We start from the raw sequence: 12,463 nt of genomic DNA, 5'->3' as shown, positions 1-12,463 counted from the left end.
AAATCAGGTAAGTATGTCATCCCTCCGTTCCGAAATGTGAAACATTTTTCAATGCTTTGCGGTTTGCACAGAAGCACTGATGAATCCATACATACATACATACATATATATATATATATATATATATATATATATATATATATATATATATATATATATATATATATATATATCAGCATTTTAACATTGGTTCAGACATAGCATGGACCATACAGCCATGCAGGCCGTCCTGCCTAGCTATGTTTGGAATTCTTTGCAATTCTGATGCAACCACTGCAGAATCTTTCAGGCACCAGCAACACTATTAGGTAATCCCGGACCTTAAAGACCCCGTTATTTGCGTACCTCCAATGGCTAACAACAAGCAACGATTCAACCACCACTAATCCACTACGAACCACGATCGGTCTTACCCAAGCATACGTAACCATATACCAATATATACAAATCACCGGCCTCCAACTTGTAAAAGGGGCGTGCTACGCGTCTGCCGGCAAGATCAGCCGGGTCGCTAGCCGTCGGATTTACCGTGTCATACCGCCGAACATTCCTTCATTCTGTAATACAGGTCTTGTTGCGGAATTATTTCTGCAACACGAGTCTTGTTACGGAATTATTTCTTCAACACGGGTCTTGTTGCGGACTTATTTCTGCAACATGGGTCTTATTGCGGATTTTTTTGCAACAACAATCTTCTTGTATTTTTCGCAACTGAGGTTTTGTTGTAAAAAAAATTTGCAACTGAGTTCTTGTTGCGAAAAAAATTCGTAAGAGAGGTTTTGTTGTAAAACGTAGACCCATCATAAAGTATTGCAACACTGCATATGTTTCGGAAGCATAGCTCCTGTTGCAAAAGCGAGTTTATTGAACGATGGTATGCGGGACGCGTGTCACGCAGGGAAGGTGACGGACGCGGCCCAGTTATCCGCCGGTTGATGGTAAGTATTTCCCCATGTAAAAGCATCTAAATTAATTTTTCTGTGCTGAAATAACCTTTTTTTGCGCGCAGTAGGGCGCTTGCTCCAGCCGACGCTGCAAAATATGGTGCGGCATTACAGCTCCAGCAGGCGCCGCAAAATGCAGCGCGCGTCGAGCACAAACAACATTTCACACTCAAAAAAGAACCAAAAATATCAAACACAAAAAAAACAAATCAACAATCAAATAGTTCAATTAATTACAACTCAAACAAATTGTTTATCTTCTAATATAATAAATAGTTGTAAAATACAACATCAAACTAGTTTTTCCGTCATTCCATGCTCATCACTCCTTAATTAGATCCTTTTGAAGATCATCATGCATTTCGGCACGTCGAATGGCATAATAGGAGGCAATAAATCGGGCCACCCTCGTAGCCCTCCTCCACACTCCCACGGAATGTCCCAACAACTCATACTAAGAATAGTCTAAATCTTGCCCACGCTTATTTTCGATGATCATTTTATGCATGATGACACAAGCGTTCATGACGTACCAAAGAATATTTTGATCCCAAAATCTAGCCGGTCCTCTCACAATAGCAAATTGGGCTTGCAAAATCTCAAAAACTCTCTCCACATTTTTTTCTAGCCGCCGCCTGAGCATTGTGAAAATCAAGATTTTTCTTACCTTCCGGTTTCGTCAACGGCTTCACAAATGTTTGCCACCATGGGTAGATGCCATCTGCAAGATAGTAGCCATAGTTGTATATAGTGCATTTGCTACAAACTCCACAAGTGTAGTTTCATCATTTGCAATCTTATTCATGAGTGGTGACCGATTAAGAACGTTGACTTCATTCAAAAATCCTAGCATTCCAAAAGAAACATGCCAATTCCAAGTCTCTTGATCGGCCACTGCTTCAAGGATTATAGTGGGACCCTTTTTCTGGCTGGTGAATTGTCCATGCCATGTCTTAGGACAATTCTTCCAACTCTAACGCATGCAATATATTGAGCCAAGCATAGCTGGGAACCCGCGAGCTTTGTTCATCTGCAAAAGCGTTGCGGTGTCTTCAGCATTGGGAGCTCTCAAATATTCCGGACCAAACACTTGCACAATTCTGACTACGAAGCGCTTGACACACATGATGGCATGAGTCTCACACATGGCCAAGTGGTCATCAACGAGATCCGTCGGAATACCGTATGCCAACATACACAAAGCGGCGGTCACCTTTTGAAAGGTGCTATGCCCGAGTTCTCCCGCGGCATTCCTCCTTTGCCGAAAAAACCGATCATGGTTCTCCAGTTTCTTCGCAATGCGTTTGAACAACTCGATGCTCGTCCTAAAACGGCGCCGAAAGTAGGACTAAGGGTAATATGGGATTCTCCGCAAAATAGTATCTCATCAATCTGTTGTGGGCATCGATCTTATCCTTCCACAATTTCTAACGACCCATAACCGAACCATCGTGCTTCGGCTTTTTATTGACGTGCATAGCTAGGATCATTGCGAGGTCCTCCTCCTCTTGAATATCAAATTCTTCGTCGGAAGAATCGTAGGACGAACACATCTACAATATTGAACTTAAACCAGTTTAAAACTACAAACAATATGCACCAAATCCATCTACAAAATTTAAAGTTGAAGCAATACATACCTTGCAAGCGTTTCGTCAAACACCTTATGGGCGCCGAGCTGCAAACGGCTGTCGGGCGCTGTTTGTCGGAGGAATGGTGCGCTCGAGGGGCGGTGACAAGGAGATGAGGTGGAGGAAGCAGCGGCAGCGCGCGGGGATAGGTGGGGGAAGCGCGTATGGGTCACCGAAGCGAATGGGGAAGGTGCAGATGGCGGCGGCGGCGGCGGCGCCGGAAGGTCTCAGATCTGGTAGTTAGTGAAGTCAAGCGTGAATCGTCGTTTTCCAGCTCGCGGGAGCGGACACAGCAAATACACCGCGCGTGATGCCGTCTTCCTTCGCTGAACTAATTTTACTGTGCGCGCGATTACTACGTGTCTGCTGGAGCGTTCGTTTCGGCCCCACGCGCATAATAATGCGGTTTTTTTCGGCACGCGGCTTATTTCCAGCGCCGGTTGGAGATGCTCTGAGACAAAGAATATTCAGTGTCCAAACTACACGCATGATTCAGTGTTCGAGTATTATTAGGGGATCAAGAGCATCATCAGCTTATCCTAACCACTTTCTCGTACCGGTAAAACTACTAGTGCAATATAACCTGTGATGCATAGTGGTAGTAGCTTGTAGTGAAGTATCAACAGCCTAGAAGCGCTCAACCGTTGTTTACAGCCTCAACACGGAGCACTAAGTGCATGGTTTGGTAGTCGCATCTCACTCACTGAGTAAATTAGGATCACTTGCTAATAGGATACCCTGCCATCAGTGCAACAGTTTTTCAAGAATCCAGACCAATAGGGAGCGATCATGCATGGTACTGGAGCATGGCTCAGGCAGTCAATTCCACAAGATTATATGACTTGATGAAGTGTCAAGCATCCCTAGGATACCCTATCCCACATCTTCACAGTACCACTAACTAATTGCAACACTATTAAAGCCAGCGGTCAGATAGTGGTAACTATTTAAGATAGTAACACATTTAAACTGCACTCTCTTGAGCTAAAATTTATGGATTTCCATTTCTCATGTACTCCCTCCGTTTCTAAATATTTGTCTTTCTAGACATTTCAAATGACTACTACATACGGATGTATGTAGACATATTTTAGAGCGTAGATTCACTCATTTTGCTTCATATGTAGTCACTTGTTGAAATGCCTAGAAAGACAAGTATTTAGGAACGGAGAGAGTAACTATTTAAGATAGTATCACAGTTAAACTGCACTCTCTTGAACTACTCTGCAAATTTATGGATTTTCACATGGAAACAAACAGGTGTCCTTGAAAGATATGGCAGCTTCTCCTGCAAATAATGGCCGGCTCATCAGTCATCACTCCTCAACAACAACAGCCGCGGCTAGTGCCACACAGATCCTGCAATGGACCACGACCACGCCGGTGCCCCCTCCTGCATCGATGGAAATGGCGAGGATGGGCAGCCCCGAAAGACGAGCGCGTTCGAGCCAGCATCATCATGTCAGTGGAAAAGGCAGACCGGAATCAAGTCATCAAGTGCCGGCCAAGGAAGAGCAAGAATAAACAGCTCGCGCATGCACGATCTCGACCGATCCGATCGATCTGCTAGCGTGTTCACAATCCTAGCGACGCGAGGATCACGCCATGAATGGCGAAGGAAGGAACTCACAGGGGACATGCATGATCCCAAGTCAAGACGACGAAACCAAAACTTTACTAGCACTGCTACACTTGTTGCATTTTTTTGTTTTTTGGTTTTCCAATGGAAAACGACCTCTCAGAACTGTACACTACTGCCATGGATTTTTGGTTTTGAACGACACCTCCCCGAATTTCCTCTCCGTTTCCCCGCTGCTTGGTGGTGCTGTCGAGATATCGCCGTCTGGTACGACGATCAGCAGCTCATCGCCTCGCACTTGACCGCCATCGGCGGCCGGTCGAACCGGCCGCGGGACAGCAGCGTCCCGACCACCGCCATGTCGCGGCAGAACGCGCCCTGGAACATCGGGCTCATCGCCGCCGCGCTCAGCCTCGGTGACGGCGGCGCGATCGTTTCCGGCTCCGCGATGTTCTCGCAGCGGACACTCTCTGTCTCGGGAATCTCCGGCACGGCTGCTGATTCTTCTTCTTGTTGTTGTTGCATGGCCGCTGACGCTGCGGCTTCTTCTTCTGCCTGCTTGGTCGCCGACGCTGCGGCGGCGGCCACGGAGGCAGCCAATGCGGCGGCGGCGGCGTCTTCCCTGGCCCTCTGCCGCGCGGCGGCTTCCTCGTCCAGCACGGCGGACATGATGTGCGAGTAGCCCTTCTGCAGCATCCGGTAGAGGAACAGGGCCGACATGCGGGCCTGGTCGCGCACGGCGTCCAGGTCGCGGTGCTCGTCCACCAGCTCCAGCCGCTCCGCGAACGACGCCGACCGGTCCGGCTTCAGCTTCAGCGTCAGCAGGAGGTGCGCGCGCACCACCTCCGACCGCGCGCAGCCGCGCGGCACCCCCAGGAGCGCGTAGTAGTCCACGTTGCACCCGTCGCCGGCGGCCACGCGGGCGCGGAGCTGCTGGACGCGGGCCACCAGCTCGCGGTGCGCCCCGGCGATCTCGCGCTGCCGGACGCCGCCCTGCGGCCGCCAGCTCGGCCCCGGCAGCTTCCCGTCGCGGAGCGCCGCGTCGTAGAGCAGCTTCAGGTGGTCCAGGTCGCGGAGGCTGTCGGGGATCGCGCCCACGGACTCGAGCAGGTCGGCGCGCGCGCGCAGCGCCGGGATGAAGGCCGGGTCGAGCGCCAGCGCGCGGTTGCAGTCGGCGATGGCGTCGGCCGGCCGCCCGGACGCGCGGAACGCCGCGGCGCGGCCCACCAGGCAGGCCGTGGCGAAGGAGTGCGGGAGCACGCCGCCGCGGCGCGCGTCGAGCACCTTGTTGAAATGGCGCACGGCCTCGGCGGGGAGGCCGGCGTCCAGCGCGGCCACCGCTGCGGCGCGGCGGCGAAGCAGGAGCTTCACGTGCGCCAGGAGCTGAGACACCGAGTCCGCCTCGCTCGCCGGCGGCATCCCGGACGCCTGGCTGTACTTGGACGGCGCCCTTCTGCTGGCAGCGGGCACATTGCCCGTCGAGTTGGACGGCGAGAAGCTATCCTCCGACCAGCACACGCTCTCGCGGCGGAACGCGGCTGTGGCGAGGCGGCGGCCGGTCTGGAGGAGCACCACGGCGTCCTCCATCAAGCCGAGATGGAAGCAAGCCTGACCCAAGACCAAGTACCTGCACACGAACGAATTGGCAATGGCAATCAGCACTGCTTGCTGCAAAGCGCCATGAATGTTCGATCCGGTAATCAGGGCAATGGCGAGCGACTCCGTTACCTCCACTGGGTCTCGGCCTCGGAGCTCCTGGAGAGGCCGGCGACGACGCGGCGCTTGATCGCGGAGACGTCGAGGCAGCAGAGGAACCGGGAGGCCCCGGCGCCGGAGACGGAGAGCTCACGGCCCGGGGAGAGAAGCCCCGCGCGGGACGCGCAGGCGAGGTCGCCGGAGCCGGACGAGCAGGACGCCGAGGAGGAGGAGGTGGCGGTGTCGTCCCCTGCGCAGGACTTGGCGCAGCTGGGAATGTAGTCGCGGAGCATCTCGGCGACGTCCCGGTAGCGGCGGAGCGCGAGCAGCGCGCGCGCCCGGAGCTCGAGCGCGGCCTCCATGCGCGGCGACAGCTCCAGCACCGCGCCGACCAGCCCGAGCGCGGCGGCCGCCGCCGAGTCATCCCCGCCGTCGCCGTCCCGCGCCGCCGCGGCCGCCAGAGCCGCCCGCGCCTCTTCGATGTACCCGTTGATCACCTGCCGCGCACAACCGCCATGGAAACAAGCAGCCATCAGATCCAGGCGTTGAGAATTCAAGCTCTCCTCCCTCCCTCCTCAGACCACCATCAGATTCCGGAAAAGAAAACAGAGTCTTTTCCGCCCTCCCCCCAACATCAAAACCAGAACGGACATTAATGAAGCAGGCTCGGAAGGGAACAAAACAGGAAATGAAGCATCGCCAATGGAGGACGGACGAGACGCGGCGGATGACGCACGGCACGCGCCGAGTTTGACCCCGCTCCGCAAAGTCCAAACCGCGCCATCCCCATCCGCCGGACGGACCAGCACTGCATTGAAGCGAGCGAGCAAGGAGAGGCACCACGAACCTTTCTGTTGCCGCGGCGCCACTTGCCGGCCCTCCTCGGCGGCTCCGGAGCGGGGGACGACACAGCCATGGCAGCCTCCGCGCGTGAACCAGCCCGAGCGCTCCGGGGCAGGGGAGCGAGCTGGGCGAGAAGAGAGAGAGCGGGGGCTGAATATATACGGGAGAGAGAGAGATGGAGGTTGCTTGCTTGCTTGGGCGGACTGCTCTTCCTTACTTCTCCTTTTGCTGGGTGCCTCGCGGTTCCTAGCTGGACAAGATGCCTCCACGCAGGCCTAGCTAGCTATACTTCTAGGCAGTAAAATAAAATAGTGACTTGGGCGACTACTGCTAGACTAGTGCCCCTGCCGTGCCACGGCGCCTTGCCGACTTTTTTTAAACAGGAGAGAGAGTGAGGGAGTGAGAGGACCTGTGTTACGTGTGCCCCACAGCTCAGTGATGACGGGGATTTTTCCCTTTATTGCTGGAGATTTGCTGCCTGTAATCACCTTCCCCATTCAGAGATCAGCGGCCGTCCACGTGGGCTAACAGGGGAAGTTAACCCCCGCAGAGGAGTAGCACTGCGCCGAACCTCCCAGGCGCACAGTAAACTTTCTTTTTACCACGTGGTGTTAACCGCTGCCCGTACCTCGCCAGTGGTACTCGCAGCACGTCGCAAGTACTCATCGAAAATGTACTCAGCTCTCGCGGTAAAAGAAAATTCCAATCCCCGTCATCGGTGGGCCGTGGACGCATCTCTTTCTTTCTTTTCTTTCTTTCCAGCTCCGGCGGCAAGCAAAGCGAGCCGAACCGCGAAAGCGTGGGCGCATTTTGAGAAGGCGCGGCTGGATCGGGGCACATGGCGACGGCACTGTCAGCGCCCTCTTTCCAGCGGAGCAGCCCGCCATTATCCAGCAAACCCCCCATGTTCGTCGACCCGAACTGAACCGACCCCCTTTCGTTCATCAACGGAACAACGCCGTCGACAACAGTTTGATTAGCGGGCACTCCAGCAGCGGCGGCTGTCAGCGTCGCGATCATAATCGTACGCCAACGGGGAAACAAACCTCAAGGAGCCACGCGTGATGCGTCCGTTACGTGGTGACCATTGCGCGCCGGCACATTCTTATCGTTGTTTAATCGGGACCGGCATCGAGCAGCTGATGGGGCCGCCGCTTATGCGGCTCGCCTCACCGGAGTCGATCCGAGCTGAATTATCGGCATTGATGTTGACATGATGGACGGACGGATGGTTGGATCGGATTATTAGCTGTGCGATCACTGTGTGTGCGCGTATATATGTGCGCGGGGTTGATGGAATTATCAACGGCCGGTCGGTCCGTGTCGCCGGGGAGGCGGGCACGCCGTGCGGGCGGACACCATCGGATGCTCTGGCCTGTCTTCGCACGCTACAGTGAACGTGCATGGACAGGACCTAATAGAACCACTAGCACTGTTTGGACATATTTTTCAACTTGCGTCGCTTGCTCATTGGGTCGCAAGGTCAACCGTGCTGACATGTGGCCGTGCCTCGGTTCCTACGTGCTGACTTTTCTCCGCTGTGAGCTGACAGTATTTCTACAGCTTTTTGTTGCGGTACTCCAATCTGAAATACTACACATCATTCTGTAACGTTTGTTTAATATATATCCAGGCATTCCTCGTTTTGGCCGCGCATAGGAAACGAGTAGCATAAATATTGACTGAATTTGATATCAGCAGGTTTGTTGTTTTCAAACCGTGCAATTTTCGCTCGCATTACTCATCATAACGGAAAAACATCTGTTGCAAACAGGAGTGTTATTAGAAAGCTTGAAAGCGAAAAGCAAGTTATAGAACACCTAAAGAAAAGGTAAAACATAAATACTAGAAACCCTTTTAACTGAATCTTCTTATAAGAAAAGCATGCACATGGTACCAAAACGCTGGATCAACCGGATCGGATGGCATGCTGCGCTCCAGTTACCTTCACTGTTCGATCCGTTCAAACGGCCGAGTAGGTGCTACGATTCAAGCCGTATACGTACGTAGGTGCGCATGTTCTAGAGCCAGCACTCACTACTCACGACACTGGTCATTAAGACATGTTTAGTACAGCATTATGAGTGGTACTTATACGGAAGAATCATTGTTAGATCGGCACAACCAATTCGAACCAAATAAATATCTACTCTGTCTAGCCGCAGCAGGAACGCAGGACATGTTCCCCTGCGCTGGTTAACGTTGACGGCTAAACCGGCCGCGTCCTGAAAGGTGGTGCGAGCAGGCAGCTGCCTCCGTCAAAGTCATGCTTAATTGGGAGCGGGTGCGTAGACAGGTACGCTAGATCTGTACTGCTAGTAGTATTCTACGTGTATGCGCCACTAAGTGCCACTAACTGAGTAATCATGTTTCGTATGCTGTGCTACAACTGTCTCCGAACGGCATTGCCGGTCAGGGAATATCAGCTACCGCCGCACATGATTTCTCTGTGGTAGTACTGCATAATTAAGCTGTGGGGGGATATAATGAGTGCTGGTAAGCCCTGCTTATTGTGATTTGTTAATGTTCTTCGTGAGAGATTAGTACCGTTGTCGTCGCCATGTCTCCGAGTAGTGCTGAGTGCGAGGTATCCATGTGCGCCCAAAGTTCTGCTTCTGAACCCGTCTAGTTTCATACATTAGTCACAAAGTAACACTGATGTTTGCGCTGATGACAATCTACTCCAACGCAGGTTGATTGAAGGTGGAATCGAAGGAGGCGAGGCGGCATGATGAGGGCGTGCCGCGGTGGCGCAGGGTGGTGATGATGATCCAGTTTTACCATGGGGATCTGGGTGCGGGTGGGGTGGGGTGAGGTCAGGTCAGGGGAGGCGGGAGACGGCGGATCCTCCAAAGCCGTCGGAGAAGTCATCCATCCATCCATCCATCCATCCACCTGCGCTCCGGCATTCATTATCCATATCTTTTGACGTGCACTGAACTCGAGGCTGCAATCACATCTGGATACCGACACCTGCATCTCTGCCGCGATCTGCTAACGCTACGTCTCCACGTCGATCCACCAGCTGAACCGGCCGACGTCCGTATGTTTCCGCTCTCGATCATCGCTCTCCGTTCTCAGTTGCCTTCTGAATTTCATTTGGAGAGCCGCCGTGGTCGCTGAAATTCACGTTCGCTTTGCTTGATTTGCATTGGCTGTCCTCTCTATCTATTTTCAACCATGATCTTCATCTGGTTCATGTACTCCTACGTAGTACCTGCTGCCAGCCAGCTGAAACTTGAAAGTGACCTGGCCCGATCCGGGTCCGACCGTCCGGCAACGCATGGTTTCCTTCACGCAGTGCTGCAAAGTACCACAGGCCATGCAGATCGGCGCGCAACTGTGCTCCTCCGGCCATGCGAGCGAAACAACAAGTAAACCCATCCAAAATTCGCAATCAGGCGCGCGCGCAGGACACGCATGAGTTTTTTCAAGGCCGGAACAAGGACTACCCAACAACAACCACGACCCCTTCAGAGATCCGCTCCCTGAATCTGCATGCATGGATATGTCTGCACCGCTGCGTGCCCGGCCGGCCCTCGAGTGGACGATGAACGAGATGCGCATCCATGGCCGAAAAGAGAGAGGAATGACGAGCTGTGGAGGTACAAACAGTGGTGCATCTCTGCCGATACCGATACCGATACCTGCATCTCTGCCGCGATCTGCTAGTAGTACGTCTCCACGTCGATCCATCAGCTGAGCCGGTCGACGTACTGGATCATTCATAGCAACTCCAAAGGCTGACCCATTTCATCCGCCTGCGTCTGTTTATGTTGGTGTAGACAAAAATGGCGACCCAACGCGCCGACCCAAACTCAAATCACGTATGTGTCACGTCCGCGTCGACTCATTTGCGGCCCAAATTTGCGTTCCAAATGTGTCGGCGCGGATACCGAATGGATGCTTCACGTGCCTTCTCGCTATCCGTCGCGTCCTCACATGGCAGCCGTCCAACTACCCGCTGCCCACACGGTCAGCTTAATTTATGACGACGGGCTCACGCGTCAGCGACGGCGCTCGTCCTTTTTAAGCCGACCGTGCAGCGGGGCCGTCCCCATCCAAACTCGCCGTCCACATCTGCGCACCTTTGCTCCCTCCTCGCCGGCAAACCCAAGCCACCACAATCACAGCGAGATGGGCCTCTTCTCCGGCGCCAGCGGCAGCAAGGCCAAGGGCAAGCCCCCGCCACCCTTTCCCCTCCGAGTTCCTCCCACCTCCGCCGGCGCCTCGCCGGCAGAGGCAGCGCGTCAACGTGCCAGTGCACCAGGCGGAGTGGCACTTGCAGAATCGCTAGCCTCTGCCGTATCCGGACGTGACGCTGCCGCACGACTGGCATCTGGATCCAGATAGGATCCTAGTGCCGGCGGAGCCGTGGACGGCTCGTGCTCACGCGGAGGAGGTGCAGCGCCGGCGGGCGCTGCTGACGCCGGAGCAGCGCCTCGACAAGGCCTACGCAACCGACTCGCCCAACTGGGCGAGGTGGTTCGCCTTCGAGCACGAGGAGGCCTGGTGACGGGGCGTGCGCGAGGTCGACCGGAGGCCAACGCCGCTCGTCGTCCGCGAGGAGGACCAGGCGGCGGAGGACGCCTACCAGGCGGCCCTTGCGGCCGTCTACCGGGAGAGCGAGGAGGACGAGCGGCGCAGAGCGGAGGCGGCGGAGGCAGAAGAGGAGGCCCGCTACGAGGCAGCAATGGCGCAGGCCCTTGCCCTCTCCGTGGCGGGCGACAGCGTGGTGCCGCCGGTGGCCCCGCCGTCCCCCATCAAGCCGGAGTCGTAGCCACAGCCCGAGCCCGAGCCCGAGCCCATCGCGCGCTTCTTCTGGAATGGAGTGGCGTACGCCGGCGCAGGAGCAGGCGTACCTCGAGATGTGGCGTCAGCGCCAGCTGGCAGAGGAGCGCCGTCGCGGCGAGTACGAGGAGATGCTCGAGTGCGACCTCGAGATGGAGCAGCGCGAGGCCGAGGAGGAGGCGCGCCAGGCCGCGGCTGCACAGGCGGCCGCATACCCCCCCGCCCCGGCACTGCCTGCGCCGGCACAGCCCGACATGGCGGCGCTCTGGAACACGGCGTTCGCCTGGGCCGGGCCGGCGCCGACGCTCATCGACCTCACGGACCCCGAGGACGACGACGACGACGCTTAGGACAGCGCGCTGCCTCGTAGTTTAGGCTATTTTTTTAAATGCAAATATGTGGACGCGTGGACTCTCGCCGGCCTTCGTGGCCAGCTTTAATATTTAATTAATGTTGTTTCTTTTTTTTTTAATTTGCATGCATTCATTTTTTTGGTGCCGTCAAAATGGGTATCAGCCAGCGTTGGACGCAGGCGCCGACCCAAATGCCGAAGCGGGCATCCGTGTCCGTCTGGCGATCCAAACGGACAAAAAGTGAACAAAATCGTTGTCCGTTTGGATCGACCCGTTGGAGTTGCTCTCACGTTTGCTTTCTCTCTTATCTTTTTCTTTTCAAACATGATCTTCATTTGGTTCATGTACTCCTACGTACTCCAGCTGCCAGCCGGCTGAGACCTGAAAGTGACCTGGCCCGATCCGGGTCCGACCGTCCGGCAACGTCTTGTTTCCTTCACGCAGTGCTGCAAAGTATCACAGGCCATGCAGATCAACGCGGAACTGTGCTCCTCCGGCCATGCGGACGAAACAAGTAAATCCATCCAAAATTCGCAACCAAGCGCGCGCATGCAGGACACGCATGAGTTTTTCAAACAAGGACACCCACGCATGATTGCCCAAGCAAGAACAAGGACTATCCAACAA

The 12,463-nt window shown here is 54.7% G+C and overlaps 1 protein-coding gene across 1 annotated transcript; it reads right to left on the bottom strand.

Annotated features, from left to right (window-relative positions):
- Nucleotides 1-4,230: 4,230 nt before the first annotated feature.
- LOC125535546 lies at nucleotides 4,231-6,929 on the bottom strand. The gene is made up of 3 exons (XM_048698612.1): nucleotides 6,697-6,929; nucleotides 5,883-6,346; nucleotides 4,231-5,781 (listed from the first exon to the last, which is right to left on the bottom strand). The coding sequence occupies exons 1-3, from the start codon at nucleotides 6,763-6,765 to the stop codon at nucleotides 4,431-4,433; spliced, it is 1,884 nt and encodes a 627-aa protein (XP_048554569.1). The 5' UTR covers nucleotides 6,766-6,929; the 3' UTR covers nucleotides 4,231-4,430.
- Nucleotides 6,930-12,463: the final 5,534 nt, after the last annotated feature.

The sequence above is a fragment of the Triticum urartu genome, chromosome 2 (genome assembly GCF_003073215.2).
Source record: "Triticum urartu cultivar G1812 chromosome 2, Tu2.1, whole genome shotgun sequence".
In the NCBI taxonomy this organism is placed as follows: Eukaryota; Viridiplantae; Streptophyta; class Magnoliopsida; order Poales; family Poaceae; genus Triticum; species Triticum urartu.
Note: the sequence above shows the minus strand (reverse complement) of the source record. Positions and strands in the feature narration are given on the sequence as shown.